Source organism: Panthera uncia, chromosome E1, assembly GCF_023721935.1.
Source record: "Panthera uncia isolate 11264 chromosome E1, Puncia_PCG_1.0, whole genome shotgun sequence".
NCBI lineage: Eukaryota > Metazoa > Chordata > Mammalia > Carnivora > Felidae > Panthera > Panthera uncia.
Window position 1 is genome coordinate 18,113,170 of NC_064814.1, and position 16,359 is coordinate 18,129,528.

General features: G+C 48.1%; 1 protein-coding gene across 4 annotated transcripts in view; it reads right to left on the bottom strand.

The window, feature by feature from the left end:
- The window catches only part of PITPNC1 (phosphatidylinositol transfer protein cytoplasmic 1), a 268,872-nt gene that overhangs the window by 248,125 nt on the left and 4,388 nt on the right, over positions 1 to 16,359 (bottom strand). For 3 of the 4 annotated variants that reach the window (XM_049636382.1, XM_049636381.1, XM_049636380.1), the window contains one exon: positions 9,301 to 11,046. The exons of the other annotated variant lie outside the window; for it this stretch is intronic. In XM_049636382.1, coding sequence (XP_049492339.1) covers positions 9,301 to 9,348 — 48 coding nt within the window. In that variant the 5' untranslated portion in view covers positions 9,349 to 11,046. The remainder of the gene's footprint in view (positions 1 to 9,300; positions 11,047 to 16,359) is intronic. 4 annotated transcript variants of the gene reach the window in all.

Below are 16,359 nucleotides of genomic sequence, written 5' to 3' on the forward strand. Positions count from 1 at the left end.
GGGCTAGACTCCTTCCTGTGACATGGGTGAAGTCAATGGCCAAGACCTTGTGTCCTATGCAGTGGGGCAGTCTGGCATCCCGGGAGATTTGCCCAGCCTAGTGTGGTACGATCTTGCCATCCCAGACGGAGATTGTTGAGACAGATTTTTGTTTTCATTTTAAGATTTATTTTTAAGTAATCTCCACACCCAACATGGGGCTCTAACTCACAACTCTGAGATCAAGAGCCGTATGCTCCACCGACGGAGCCAGCCAGGCACCCTGGGACAGATTTTAAATAGTCAGTAAGCCTCCTTTGCGATAAAACCAGTGATGGGAAGGCTTCAGGACATCTGTCTGAGATGAGTAAGGCAGAAGATTCAACTCCCGTGTAGGACCATCTCCTCCAGAATGTGTTTTCTAGGATTCATTCGGCTAACACATATACTTCCCATTCAACGTGCATAGAAAGCAGAGAAATGCGGGGTTCCTGGGTGGCTCAGTTGGTTAAGCATCAGGCTCTTGATTTGGGCTCAGGTCATGATCCCAGAGTCATGGGAATGAGCACCTCCTTGGGCTCTGCGCTGAGCACAGAGCCTGCTTAAGACTCTCTCTCTCTTTCTCTCTGCCCCTCTCCTGCTTATGTGTGCTCTCTCTCAAACTAAATAAAGTGGGGAAAAGAGTTGGGAAAAAAAAAAAAAAAAAAAAGGAGAGAAATGCACTTAGAGCTATAGCAGAAAGGTCCCCAGGTACTGTTTCTTCCACCCATGAGGGCCACCAGCCTGTCCCCTTCGGGTGGGAAGTGGGGGCAGGTACTCCCAAGGGTTGTGAAATCGGTCAGTGAAGGTTCCCCAGTACTCCAAAGCCCTACAGTTGGCCTTAAGGCAGCTATTCAAGCTGGACTGCTTCTTTCCCCTAAGTATCAAGTTCTGACCTAAATTGCGGTCATTCTGGTCCAAATCTGGCAGATTTTCTGCCCACACTGCTGCAGACAGGAACAACCTCCTTCGGAAAGCTATCTAAATTCAGGATGACTAGAGCCATCTCCTTGAGGACAGGGACCACAACTTTTCAGTATACTGATAATTCAAATTCAGCACCTTCTGTCGGTGGTTCTCTCTCTAAACACAGATGTCTATTTTACTGAGGAAAAAAAAAAAAATCCATAGCCACCTAAAGTTTTTAAAACCAGTTTAATTGAGGGGTGCCTGGGTGGCTCAGTCGGTTAAGCGTCCAACTTCAGCTCAGGTCATGGTCTCATGGTCTTGTGAGTTCGAGCCCCACGTCGGGCCCTGTGCTGACAGCTCAGGGCCCAGAGCCTCCTTCAGAGTCTGTGTCTCCCACTCTCTCTCTGCCCCTCCCCTGCTCACACTCTGTCTCTCTCTCGCTTGCTCTCTCTCTCTCTTTCTCTCTCAAAAACAAATTGAAAAACTAAAAAAAAAGTTTTATTGAGATGTATTTTATATACCTACTCAATGGTTCTTAATCTAGTTACACAGAGTTCTGCAACCACTGTCATAATCTATTTTAAAATGGCAGCAAAACTTCTCTCCTGGCCTCTAGACTGGAAGCTTTAGGAGGACAGGAACCACGTCTGCTGTGTGTGCTGCTCAATCCCTAGCACCTGGCCTAGCGCCTGGCCTAGCACCTGACATACAGAGTCCAAACCACATTTGTGATATGAACACTTTCGTGCCACCCAGAGCACCAAGTTAGGTACAAGAAATAACTACTTCTCCTCTCCTCTAACAGATGCTGTCAATCCAGCTATTCTCCCTGTGGTAGGCAGAAAGGCCCCCCCAAGATTCCTGCTCCCTGGTGTGCACACCCTGTTTATCTGTTAATTCCTTCCCCCTTGAATGTGGGTGGGCCTGACCTGATCAGGCCAGGCTTTTTGAAAAAGAGTCTGAAGGTCAGAGATAACACATCAGAGAGATTCAGAGTCGCAGCAGATGCTTGCCCCTCTTGAAGGGGCAAACTGCCAAGTTGTGGAGAAGGCCAGGTCACAGGAAATAGCAGGTGGCCTCAAGGAGCTGGCCCCTAGCTGATGGCTGGCAAAAAAAAAAAAAAAAAGGGGGGGGCGGGGGGGGTGCGGGGCAGGGAGGGTGGATCTTGGTCCTACAACAGTGAGGAACTGAGTCCTGTCAATAACCACACAAGCTTTGAAGAGACACCAAGCTCCTGAAGGAAATGCAGCCTGCCGGACACCTTAATCGCAACTTTGCGAGACCCTGAACAGAGAATCCAGCCACGCCATCCCCAGACTTCAGGCCTACAGAGGCTGAAGTAATAAATGGATATTGTTTTGAGCCAGTGAGTTCGTGATAATTTGTTACAGAGTAATAGAAACCAAGTACTCTCCTCCAGAAGTTAGGAGGGAAGCAAAATGACTGCGTTAACTCCCAGGAAAGACTGGCCTCAAGCTTCTCAGGGGGAGGGTATGGCTGAGGAGTCTTACAATGAAGATGTTTTCTTAATATAAAAGAATCTCTAGCTTGCAAACTTGTCAGGTGGCATAAAACCTAAGCGGAAAAAATTGTAAACAATGTGAAGGAGGACAATGCGATCAGCTTTCCTGATCCCTTATCCCTGCTTCTTCCCATCCGTGCATTAAGCATTTACTATGTGCCAGACCAGAGGTTTAAGCATTAGAGGCGCCCTGTCCCGAATGGCAGCCACCACCACGGCTGGTGGGAACTGACACGTGCCGCAAACAGAAAATACACACTGGGTGTCAAAGACTTAGTATGAAAGAAAAGTAAGTTAAACTATGTTCAGCATCTTCCCATGTGGATTTCATGCTGAAAAGATGATGATGGAAATGAACGCCATACGAGGAAACAAAGAGATAAGCACAGATTATGATAAATGCTCTGAAAGGAAACAAATTAAGTTCAGAGATAATAATAGGAGAAAGCCATTTTAGATGGAGTACTCAGGAAAAGACATCTCTAAAGAGGGGACACTTCCACTTAGAAACCCACAAGGTTGCTGTAAACTTCCAAGTATTTTTTTTTAATGTTTACTTATTCATTTTGAGAGAGAGAGAGAGAGAGCAGAGCGGGGGGGGGGGGGGGGGGGGTAGACAGAGAGAGGGAGAGAGAGAGAATCCCAAGCAGGCTCCACGCTGTCAGCACAGAGCCCAACGGGGGCGGGGCTCGATCTCCCAAGCGGTGAGATCATGACCTGAGCTGAAATCAAGAGTCAGACGCTCAGCCAACTGAGCCACCCAGGCGCCCCTCTGGTTTTTATATCTGTAACTCACTAGAGCCTCATCTGCCATATAGACTACCAAAAAAAAAGAAAAGAAAAGAAAATCTCCACTTGGGAATAACCACAAAATTCCCGCCTGCCAGCAGGCGACAGGGAGGGCGGGCAGCTGGCAATCTACAATCTGAAATTCTCCTTTTCCTCTCCCAGTGGGCTGAATTTACAAAAGATATATAAAACTTTCCTGACTTCTTGCTACAAATCAGCTGATTTCTATATCTGTCGTCTTCTCCAAACAGGGGCAGAAGTGTTAGCTAGTTTCCAAAGAAGTTTCCCAAGTTACTTGACCGTATAAACCTCCAGGCTACCGAAAGCAGGCCAAAGCCCACACAGACCACAACCAGGTCACCTGCGCCCTCACTCAGGCGGCTAAAGCAATGAACCTCGACGTACTTTTCCAGTAATCACTGCCCCTGAAAAACACGTTTACTGCCTGTCACTGTGCACACAATTTTATATTTAAAAAAAAAGAAGAAGAAAAAGAACTTTGTGAACGCTTTTCCCCTGACACACACTTTCCTCATTGCCATTCTGGGGCAAAGAGTTGGGGGGGAGGGAGGGTAGGTCACGGTGGATCTTAATGAGATTGAGTGTTGAAAATATATTAATTTTCTCAAAACTGCTTACAAAAAATAGTATTCTCCGTTCCCCTGAAACAAGAGCTTTTCTGAAATGAAGGCGACTTGCTTTTCTTTGAATATCAGTATTACTCATTTAATCAGACACAGGGTTTTTAAGTAGATTTTCAAGAGCCTTAGGGACTCACTCGATCCTTTTGTAATGAAAAGCAAAAGTTAATTACCACCTGCTTTTAACTAAGGTTTTGTTAACAATAATGTCCTTTTTTTTTTTTCTCCAAGCCCCAGCATCTGTTTTGTGTGACAGACATTCGCTCCCAAATCACAGGGGAAATGGCAGTGTCCTTTGCACACGAAAGTCAATTTCACTGACCAGCCAGGAGGTCAACATCTGCTCCTTGTCAGTGCCATTAGTGGTGAAAGGTTTGCACTTATCCATTAACCCGCCCAGGTGCCCCTCCCAACCAGCAAGGGACCTTTCTTGGCAAGATAGCTGGGCAGCATGCGGAACGTGGTTCTCTGACTGTGGGACAGGCAAGAGAAGCCACCATGATCACTCAGAAACCAAACTCATGACCCTGGCCTTGGTCCCTCCCAACTAGGCTGAGAGTCCTGGGGGGGGGGCATGGATGAGGGGGGACCTGTCAAAATTGTTCTTGTTCTTAAAAACCTTTTCAAAATTATGTTTATGAGGAACCCCGGGAGAGGTGAGATTAACCCAAGGAGCCTTTATTCTTTATATTCAGGGTATCGCTTTGTACAACATACAGTGTCAATGCCAGCATTAAACTTACACTCCCTTTCCTTAAAGAATTTGTGCTCCAATATTTGCAGATGCATTTCATGAAAATCGTTTAGAACAGATTTAAGGAGCATTATTGGGCATTTTGGAATCTCCATTTAGGTCATTCCAGAGCCGGCACTACCCCAATCCCAAATCTGTTCTCAGAAATGTGCGCAAGAAAATTCTCCCGGGACCCAGGGGAGCCTGGATAAAGTGCACTGGCACCTGGCCAGGGCAAAGAACAAAATAATATTCTGTATTTAAAAAGTTGTTTTTCTTTCCTTTCTTTCTTTCTCTTTCTTCTCTTCTTGGAGGGGAGGGGAGGGTGTCTATCTTTCATTGTGCAACAAATCCCTAAGGACCACAAATAAGTCCCTTAAAGTGCTCCCATTAACGTTAATGCAGTCAGAACAGGAGCTGTTAAAACACGAGAGCAAGCAATGAAAATAAAAGGGGTCCTGCCTTAGATAATATTAGGATGTGCTTCATTCGCTCTTGACGATGCTGATCTTACGGGCCAGAACCTGTCAGGGAGGGGTGATCTTCAGACCGCTGCAAGGAGTCCAAGGAAGGTGGAGTCTGGGATGCTGGCAGCAGCAAAGAGAAGCTTGTAGGGAAAGGGCCTTGAACTCCGCCATGATCTCCACTGAGCCACACACCCCAAAGCCACCCCAAATAAATACACAATCTAAGGAAAAGCAGTAGATGAGTTATACTAAATCAGCCTCAAATGGAGCCCCTGGCCATCCTTCTGGTCAGCTGACTTAATGTCCCCTAAGTAGACGGAAGGTCAGCGTCTTCAACCCACCTTCGACTAGACTACTTAGACCTCTCTAGTGGCTTTTGTAAACGGGCTGAGGGATAATATTTCCTTCCAACGAGGAAGCCCCCAGAGAAGGAAAAGTGGGAGAACCGCTGGCCAACAGTAAAACAGCTGTGCACCGGAAATCAGAAGACCCGGGTTCTGGCCTAGACCCTGCCCTTAGCTATGAGATGGACCTTCTACAACCGTAGTCTTCTCCACGGAATGAAATGGCTCAACTACAGAAGATCTCTACCAGCCCTTCTAAAATTAAAGAATCTACATCACCAAATGTTCCAAAGGAAGACAGTGACAACTGTCTCTTTGAAATCAACTATCAGCCCTCAGGAACCTTTCCTGTTTAGAACTTTCCAGTGGAGGGGAATATATATATCCAGTTCAGAGACGACACTAAACATAAATGAGGAAACTATTCCAGTGAAGTCTTTTATTAAAATTAACCCATGAGGGGCACCTGGGTGGCTCAGTCAGTCAAGGGTCAGGCTCAGGTCACGGTCTCACAGCTCGTGGGTTCGAGCCCCAGGTCGGGCTCTGTGCTGACAGCTCAGAGCCTGGAGCCTGCTTCGGATTCTGGGTCTCCCTCTCTCTCCGCCCCTTCCCCGCTCACACACTCACGCTCTCTCTCTCTCTCTCTCTCAAAATTACATAAACATTTAACATTTTTTTAATTAAAAAAAATAATGAAATAAAATTAACGCATGGGATGTTAATTAGGATCTTAAAATCCTTTAATCCGAAATTGTCTAAAAAAACAAAACACCAACACTCTGATCTAGACCGTAGTTCAGCTTTATTTTCTTTACCTCCCAATGCTTTTCCTCTTTCCTGGAACTAGGGAACATTTCATGAGTTAAAATAAGGTTTAGAGAAATAGTAGAATCTAGTACCCTCTAGAACAATTCAAAAGGTCTTTGGTTTTTCATTTAGTTGACAGAGGCAATGTTACCGGTTTTCAAGAAAAGTGTTTGTTTGTTTTTTTTCCTTTTTCCGCATTAAATACCAGGAACAGGCAAAGGGCAGCATAAAGAAAAACAATGGGTTTTGCCATGGCTCTGGTTGTGGCTTGGCAATTAATTAGTTGCATGACCTGGCGCACAATACTTAACCTCTATTACTCTGTTTACTTAATCTGCAAAAATGTGGATCCTAGCACACGAGTTCCCCTGACACTCCCCTCCACTGGGAGTTAAAGGGGATGACAAGGCCAGGGAAGAAGAATGGACAGTGTTGGTTCAGTTCTCTCACTGACTCTCCAAATTGAGGGCGTTTGCCTCATTTTCAAAACTATGGGCGCCGCTAATTAACCTTGCTGGTTAGGAACAAATTCCTGTGTGGACGGAATCAGGCCCAAAGCAAATGGAAGTGTTGAAGCAAAAGTTAGGCTTCTAAGAGCCTACCTAGGTTGACGCAACTGGCTTCTTTGAAGGTACCGTTCAATTCCTTCCCAGTTTTTAATGTTAAGGACGGTAGGACGCAGCACAAGAGAGACTGAGTCAGGCTCCAGGGATCTAACCTCCGACCAGCTGGGCCTAGTTTCCTCATCCATCATCTGGCTTGGAAAAATCTGAATCCTATCGGTGTGAAACTCTCTATCGATCTATACACTGTCCTGTAGCTTCCCCAACCAAGTAGAAGACTAACTTCAAAATTCAACTTTTATAGTAACTTAATCATGCGCTAGTCTGAATGAATTATACATTAGGTAAATTATAATTACACATTTTATTGTTAAGCGGAGCCTGATTTCATTTGCCAATTAAGAAAGGGCCTCCGCCTGCACCATTCAAATGCGATTACTTCACCCTGAAGCGGTGGGTATTTCAGCACCAAAAATAAATAAGTAAGTGCAGTAAGAGGCGTGCCTGAGCCCTCACCAAAGCCTGCGAATAAAACCAACCAGAATAAAGAGAATAAAACGATGTTGGGGGTGCCTGCGTGTCTCAGTCAGTTGAGCGCCCAATTTCAGCTCAGGTCATTACCTTGCAGTTTGTGGGTTCAGGCCCCGCGTCAGGCTCTGTGCTGAGAGCTGGGAGCCTGGAGCCTGCTTGGGATTCTGTGTCTCCCTCTCTCTCTCTGTCCCTCCCGTGGCTTGTGCTCACTCGCTCTCTCTCTCAAAAACAAACCTTAAAAAAAAATTTGTAGGTAGTAAGAAGATTCTAGAACTGGCTATTTTTTTTTCAATTATCACCTGCATTGCGGGTTATTTCACACAGCACCAACACTGTCCCTAGCTTCCAAACTCCTCTCCATAAATAAAGTCATTAGAAAGAGATGAAGAAGCTCTCATACCTCCAGGCGGACCTGCTGCAGCTTCAGCTGCCCACGGTGGGAACATCTCAACTCTTTCTAGAAACACTCTGATTAACCAGATTCACTCATTTGTCTCCCCACCCCCACAGCTGTGTGCTGCTCCCTCCACTTGATTTACACCTTCCGGATGCACCCTCCAAACTCTGCCTGTCCACATGGATTCCATCCTTCAAGACTCTACTCCAATGTTCTCTCAAACGCCACCAGGCAAGAACGCTCGGTTCATCATTCCGGTGGGGGCTGTCCTCTCTCTTTGGCAGCCAGTGTTCTTGGGATGTGTGTTTTGTCAACCCGGAGCTACTTTGATCTTGCCTTGGACTGTACCGGGGTCTTGCCTGAACACTTGCTCCAAATGACAGATGAAGCCTGCCCCTCGGGAGCACAGCCACTTACTTTACCGGTTAAATATCCTTTTCTTTCCCAAAGCACCAAGCCCGCGCCACAAGGTAGTGGCTCAAATAACGCGTCTGATAGATTAAATGCTCTGTAATTAAATATAAATACGGTTTGGCTCACCCGTTTCTTTGGTGTGGCACACCAAAACACACTGGTGAGTTTCAAATTTCCCTGATTGGCTTCATGCTTCCTTGATGTCCCTGGACAGGCGCTAAACAATTGTGAAATCACCAAAAAGGTAGGGAGGCGAGGGGGAAGAAAGGGAAGCCGGGGCCTGAATAATCCTCACTGAGTCATCATTTCCTGAATGATGGAGCTTGCTGCTTCGGGGGATCTGGAGAATGGAACCGGAGCAGCGGGTGGAGGACGAGCCCCCGCCCCCCGCCCGCCCTGCAGCTGCAGGACCCAGACCCGGGCCGGGCCCGCACCCACGTGCTGGAGCGCCCTCCTGTGGCCGCGCCGCAGTCCCCGCCGCTCCCGGCTCGCCCGCAGACCACGCTCCCCGCCGCCGAAGAAACAAGAGACGCAGAAAGTTTCCGAGCCAGGCGGTTAGCGAAAGGTCGAAGCCAGGTCTGGGAGCCTCGATGCGCGGGCGTGGCGGGAGCGGCGCCCAAGGCTGGCGGCGAGGGCGAGCAGTGCGGGCCCAGGAGGACTCCCGTAGGGCTCTGAGGTGCTCCCCCCTAGCGGGTTCGGGGCCTCGAGATCCCGAGAGCAAAGGCTTCCCCCGTACCCCGGCCACACAGCCAAAGCGCGGGAGGGGAGCCAGGGCCCACGACAGGACCGGATGCCTCCCCTCGACCCCCAAGCTACCAGGACGCTCTTGCGGCGCTTGGGTTTGTTTTATTCATTTTCTTAATTGGAGGGAGGGGCGCACCAACTCCCTTTGGTGCATCCGACCCCCCCACAGTCAGGATTCTGGGTGCCCCCCAAGAACCCACCTGGAGTCCACCGCCCCACCCAACGCCGCCCTCCCCCTCTGGGGTGACAAGTGGAAGCAGCAACCCCCTCTCTTCCTCCTCCCCGCTGGGGAGGCAATGCTCCAGCAGGGTCTCCCTGCGGCCCGCAGAGGACCCGCCGACCGGGAGGCGGCAGCGGGGTACGCGGCGCCCCGGGGCGAAGGGCCCCGAAGCGGGCGAGGCCGGGCCGGCGCGGCGCTTACCTCGTCCACGGTGAGCGGCATGCAGATCCGGTACTCCTTCAGCAGCATGGTCCTGCCGGCCGCGAGCCCCCGGGGCGGGAAGCGAGGGGCGCCCCCCAGACCAACAAGGCTGCCTCCCAGGCGCAGGGCAGGGCGCCCGTAGCCCCCGTTCGGGAGCCGGCCGGCGAAGCAGTCCCGGCGGTGCGCTCAGCTCCTGGCTTCCTCCTCTCCGCCCGAGAGCATGTCAAGGTTCGGGTCCGAGTGTTCGGGGCTCCCCCGCCTCCTTCCTCGCCGAGGTCGGTCCTCCCGGTACGCGGTGTTGCAAAGTCAGGGAGGGATCGGGGCGGGAGGGAGGGAGACCCGCTGGAAACCGCTCAGATCGGCAGCCCTGGGCGGTAGGAGCGGCCACCGGATCAGGACATGCCCGGTGGCGGGCAATGGAGGAAAAAAGAGAGATTTCCAAAAATTGAAACGAATGCACAAAAGTCACCCGCTCGATCCGCCTCCGAAAGCAGACATGAACCTGGCGACCCCCCCCTCCTTCTCCGGCGGGTCTGCCAATGCTAATGTCACCAGGAACACATTGCAGCCGGAGCTGGAGATGCTGACTTTCCAGACAAAGGCTCGATCGGCTCCTCTCCCTGGGCGGTAAACAAGATTTCCTGCTCTTTTAGGGCCGGTCCCCGAGGCGCTCCGGGGCTCTCAGCAGGAGAAAAGGGAAGCTGCCGCCGCCGCCGCCGCCGCCGCTCGGCTCTGTCGGGCTGGGGCCCGGGGTTCCTCCAACCCGGGCTCGCGGCGGCGAGGGGCGGGCGAGAGGAAGCTGGCGCCTTCCGCGCACGTCCCCTCCCCCGGGTCCCTTGGCTCCCCGAGCGCCGTGCGTGCCCGCGAGTTTGCAGCCACCGCGCCGGAGCCGGAGAGTCCGCGCGGAGCTGCAGTGTGCCTCGGGCCGGGGAGGTGGGTGCGGGAGGAGCGAGCGCCAGCGAGGCTGACATCAGCAGCGGCCGCGGTGGGGAGGGTAGCCCCATCCGGCCAATGGGGAAATGGCAAAGAATGTGGAGGATTTAAACAAAACAGCATGTCTCTCTCTCTCTCTCCCCGGCTCCTGCCAGACGGCAGGGCTGCCCCGGAGCTGAGCTCGGCCCGGCGCTGGGGTGGATCGGGAAAGGGGGCTTTTCCCTGACTCCCCTACCCTTGGAGTCCGTTCTCCAGTGTTCCCTGGGTGCCTCGGTGCTCCGCCCGGCCACTCTGGGTAGCTTCTGGTTGCCAGGTGCACAAGCGAGGCTTGACCTTTGGGGAAAAAAAAGGTCTTTGCAAATGCCTACCGCGAGCGTTTTCACTTGGGTCCAGGGAGCAAGCCCAGCGCTGGAGAGGCGATGAGCTTTGGGAGCCTGAGAACGAAGTCTCGCCTGGGTTCCTGACTGATTTCCGAGGAGGAATCCTGTTAAACTGGGAAGTGCAACAGCGTGGAAGAAAATGAAGTACAAACAGCACACGACCAGAGGGAACGTGAACCGGACATAGCCTTTTACCTCTCCCGGTACGCAGGGCTGCAAGAAGAGGTTTTCCTGTCAGCACTCCTAAGTTCAAAAAGTCACAGTGAAATGTCAATGAAAATGCCTGGCGTGTTGGTATTTCATCCATATTAAACAGATCCCTCGTTTTAACCACAAGAGGCACATTCTTCAGTTACTCAGGAAGCTGCATGTAACTGCTGAAGTCTGTTTTTCATTTGTCTGGTATTTTTAAGCTTGTTTTTCTGAAAAGTTGCTGGATGAAAAAAAATGCATCGTTTGCCTCTGTGCAGAATAACCAGCAAAGCATCATCTTTTCTCAGAGGAAATATTTGTGCTCTAGAGTCCCACCGCTACCCACAGAGCTTGGATGGTGCTGCGGATGATCTCAGTGTCACAGTATTTAAAATTATGATTAATAAATAGTTAACCAGAAGAACTATGGTGGGCTGTGGCAAAAATCATCCCAGATGGCTGGAGGGAATTTATAACTGTGTGAACATGATACAAAGCCTCATAGAAAAACAACACCCTATATCCAGTTTATATTTTAGTGACAACTATTTTTCTAGATAGATGCTTCCCAGAGTTGGCCCCGAAATATTCACAGCAACTAATTAAAGCCAAACCAAATTCCTCGAGGTGGAAAATCTAAATCTGACACCGACACCGTAGTGGTGAATAATAACACATTGAAAGCCTGTGATACGGAAGCTCAAGCTGTTTTTCCTTTTTTCCTACTTCTTACTTGAAAACAAGTGTAGCGGCTTCGCTTCTGGTACCCAGTCCTCTTCCCAGAGGCAGCGAGGCGATGTGCTGGCTAGCCACACATACACATGCACACAGGACATCAGAATGGGTAGGTATATTCCTAGCTTCCTAGATGTTTCCTGACATTGATTCTGTAACTGTTTGTGTTTGTTTTTTATTGAAATTGATATTAAGGTTGAGGAACTCCCTCCCCTCACTTCCCAAACTGCAAATTACGCTTTATACACTTCTCTCCTGACTCTGGTAAGCTGCCTGAACTTCCTTTTCATTCAGTCCATCCGCATGCCTGGTCACATTAATCTTGTTCAAGCACTGCACTAATCCTGCCACCTTCAAAACCACTCGCTGATTCTCTGTGGCCTACTGAGCCCGTTAAAATTCCTTGGCAGGAAGATCAAGGCTCTGAATCTACCTCTCCCCTGTTCGCCAGTTACCTTTCCCCTGTCCTTCTGCAGCCAAGTGAGACAAATCTGTCGGCCTGGGAAGGCATCCACTTTACCTTGACCCTTCTGCTCCTGTCACTGCCTTCACGGAGAATCCATACCCCCCAGTTCTTCCCCCATGACACCATCTTTCAGCAGTCTGTTTTTGGAAAGTGACTCTGAGGACAGTGTATTGGATGGGATAAGGCAGAAAGATACCAGAGGCAGGAGGTTATTGGTTATTAGAATACTACAGGAGACCTATGAATTAGCACAGAAAGAAAAGACGATGAATTTTGAAGATTCGGTAAGGACTTGGGGAGAATCCGTTTTCACTACAACAGTACTTGGGGGAGGGGAGGGCAAAGGGAGAGCTTATTCATTCATAATGCAATCGCACAAAGGGAGGAGAGCGCCATCTACTGGTCAGATACGCTGTTTAAAATGTTTTCAGTCCTCTCGTCAGCAAGAGTCTGGCAAGAATTCCATCTTTGTTTCTTTTCCACCAGTGGAATCCCCAATACCTACTGCCAAAGAGCTTTGAAGGTGTTGCTATCATCACCAGGAATAGTACTGATGAGGGGCGCCTGGATGGCTCAGTGGGTTGAATGTCTGACTCTTGATTTCGGCTCAGGTCATGATGTCAGGGTTGGTGGGTTCGAGCCCCATGTAGGGCTCTGTGCTTACAATGCAGAGCATGCTTGGGATTCTCTCTCTCTCTCTCTCTCTCTCTCTCTCTCTGCCCCTCTCCCATTTGCATGCTCTCTCTCTCTCTCTCTGTGTCTCTGTCTCTCAAAATAAATAAACTTTTAAAAAGTTTTGAAAAGGGAATAGTATGATGATACATTAACAACTGTATAATCTACAGTTACTGATTATCACATATTAAAAAATAGGATGGGGCACAAAGCAAAAAGAGGAAGAAAGAGTTATCAGTGAGGAATGACATGAGCAGTAGGAAAAGAGTTATCAGCCTATACAAGTCTCTGACAGCATATATTCTTGGATAAGTGACAAGCTGTGAAGGCACGGGTTCTCAGAAGGTGAGATGGGGGAGGTGCACATCAAAACCGATCATCTAAGGAGCTTTTTCAATCCATTGTCTTCACCTGGATTCTGATTATGTGCACCCCCCACACACACTGAAACCTTTCTCAGTCCCTGTGAATAAAAATAGGACCCACCCTGTAAGTTACATCTGAAAGAAGAATGTAGCAACAGTCTTTGTGACCGTTCAAGTCATGTTTTATTCCTAGAATATCCCTGGCACTGCTGAAGTAAAATATTACAGTTCCTTCCATCTTCCTCTTTTCTACTCTCTAAGTTGTGTGGGCTTGTCAAAGCCCATTCAAAGTCCCATCTCCTACACAGAGCCATTCCAGACTATTCTTTACCTTTCTAGACTGCCCAGAACATTTATCTGGACTATTCATCTTTGGTTCTTGTTTGTTATACAAGTGTGGCCTTTGTATACAAAATGCCACCTGTTCTCCAACTGCCCGAAATGGTTTTAAGCTTCCAGAGGACACAGACCATATCCTCTCTGAATCATCTGGAAACTGTTTTCTGCTAGAAGGGGTAGTGTAGGTACCTAATAAACATCTATTAGAGGTGTGTATATATTAGTTCAGGGTTCTCAACCTCCGAGCTACTTGGCCCCTGGTGCCAGGTTAATTCTTTGTTGTGGAGGTCACTGTAGGATACTCAGCAACATCCCTGATCTCTACCCACTGAGTTATCAGTATCATCCGCCCCCACCCCCCCCTTACACACACACACTGCCAAATATGGGGGTGTATATGGAGGGGGCGAGTCTTGCTGCGGAGACCTGCTGTATCTGTGTAACATTCGTTAATCTTATCTAAATGTTTCGCTTCTCCAAGAAGAAGCTTTCGGAGAGACTGTCTTTCAACTTGTCAAAATTGGGGCTAAGGAGAGAAGGATAAGACAAAACTGTTACACCACAGTAACATAAAGATGTACCTTCTCATTCCCATGCTTCTCTTCACATTACCAAAGTGGCCCTTGAAAAAGGGCTTGACTTTAACCTTGATCACTTGGTTAAGGTCATGTCTGCCCATTTTTTTTCCACCATAAAATTACTATTTTTCCCTTTCCATGCTCTGTTCTTTGGAAGTAAGTCATTAGGTCCAGCCCACAATCAAGGGAGGGAGAATTAAGCCTGTGTCCTGAGGAGAGGGTATCTACATATATAATGGGACGTTCTGTGAGATTTGTCTCTTCTCCATGTATTTATTCATTCAATTATCTATATTTATTTTATACTCTGAGTAACAACTCAATACTGTGTGAGTCTTCTTGCTCAGATCGTTTCCGCTGTGGACACGCTGTGGTAGCTCTCCCAGGTTCCTGTGTCCATTTCACATACCCCCTTTTCAAGGGCTGTTTTTGAAAAATCAAGCATTATCCTTTGCAATTAATTTTTGTTTTAATAAATATTGTTTTAATTCCAGCAAAGTCTAAGCCTGTGTGTGTGTGTGTGTGTGTGTGTGTGTGCGCGTGCGTGTGTTTTAGGTTTATTTATTTTGAGAGAGAGAGATCACCAGCAGGGGAGGGGCAGAAAGGGAGGGAGAGAATCCCAACCAGGCTCTGCACGATCAGCATAGAGCCTGACGCAAGGCTCAAACCCATGAACCAACTGTGAAATCGTGACCTGAGCCAAAATCAAGACTTTGGACGTTTAACTGACTGAGGCACCCTGGCTCCCCTTTGTGCATGTTTTAAACACCTGTGTGTCTGATTTTGTTAGGAAATAAGCAAATGTTAAATTCATTCTTAACACAACTACAAAAAGCAAGTCCCAAGGCAATTCTTCTGTGTAGACCCATTTATCAGGCCTCTATTAAATACAGAGAATAACTGACATGTAATTGCTTATAGCTGTGCATTAAATGCTCATAAAATAAAAATTCATCCATGATGATGTGGTATAAATTGCTTCACATAGAAAAAAAAAAAAAACAGGAAGTTCTGTGGCCAAAGGTATAGTTTTGTCTTTTTTTAAAAAAATAAATTAGCGGGGCGCCTGGTTGGCTTAGTCAGTTAAGCATCAGACTTCGGCTCAGGTCATGATCTCACGGTTCATGGGTTCGAGCCCCACATGGGGCTCCGTACTGACAGCTCAGAGCCTGAAGCCTGCTTTAGATTGTGTCTCCCTCTCTCTCTGCCCCTCCCCTACTCATGCTCTGTCTCTCTCTCTCTCTCAAAAATGAATATTTTTTTAAGGTTTTAAAAATGAATAAATTAGCTAGTAATAAATTTGTCCTTTTATTGCATTTCCTGTTTTTACAGATATTTGCAAAACACTGGAATAATCTGAAATAAATTCTTAGACTATATGTAACTATACTCACTGGAGAGAAATTTTAGTGATGAAAGACACTATCCTTGATCCTAAGTGTCCTTTAAAGGGAGGCACCTATGCAACCATAACTGATTGTAGCTATTTAATGCCAAAGCATATTTGACGTAGTATCATCAAATGATGTCAACACAGATCTGGAAATAGTATTTCTTTTTTTTTTTTTTTAAGATTTTACTTTTAAGTTATCTCTGCACCCAACATAGGGCTCAAACTCATGACCCCAAGATGATCAAGTCACAAGCTCTCCCGACCGGTCCAGCCAGGCGCCCCTGGAAATAGTATTTCTCAGCAATGTAGTGCCATAGGAATAGCATGTAATTCGACTTTTTGTGGAACATTTTTTTAAATGTTTACTTATTTATTTTGAGGGTGGGGAGGGGCAGAGAGAGAGGGAGAGAGAATACCAAGCAGGCTCCACGCTGTCAGGGCAAAGCCAGATGTGGGGCTAGAACTCAAAACCATGAGATCATGACCTGAGCTAAAGTCAAGTTGAACACTTAACTGACTCAGCCACCCAGGTGGCGCCCCTAATTTTATTTTACAGAGAGAGAGAGAGAGAGAGAGAGAGAGAGCAAGCAAATGGGGGAGAGGGACAGAAGGAGAGAAAAGAATCTCAAGCAGGCTTCATGCTCAGCACACAGCCCAACGTGGGGCTCAATCCCACGACCCTGGCATCATGAACTGAAATTCGGCTCACCAACTTGGAGAGTTGGATGCTCAACCGACGGAGCCACCCAGGCGTCCCTCAGGAGCATTTCTGTAACGCAGACCTTGTGGCTTACGTTACGTGACTCCCAACTTCAAACCTCTAGCCCAAATGACCCCCCCTAATTTGACCCTTGTACATGCATTTGCCTTTTCAACACTGTCACTGTCACTGGATACCCAATAGGGCCCTCAAACTTAACATATCCCAAACTGTGGACTCCTGTCCTTTTCTGCCTGGCTTGATTGTCCCCAGTCGGCTTCCTCCTTGGTAAACGGCAACTCC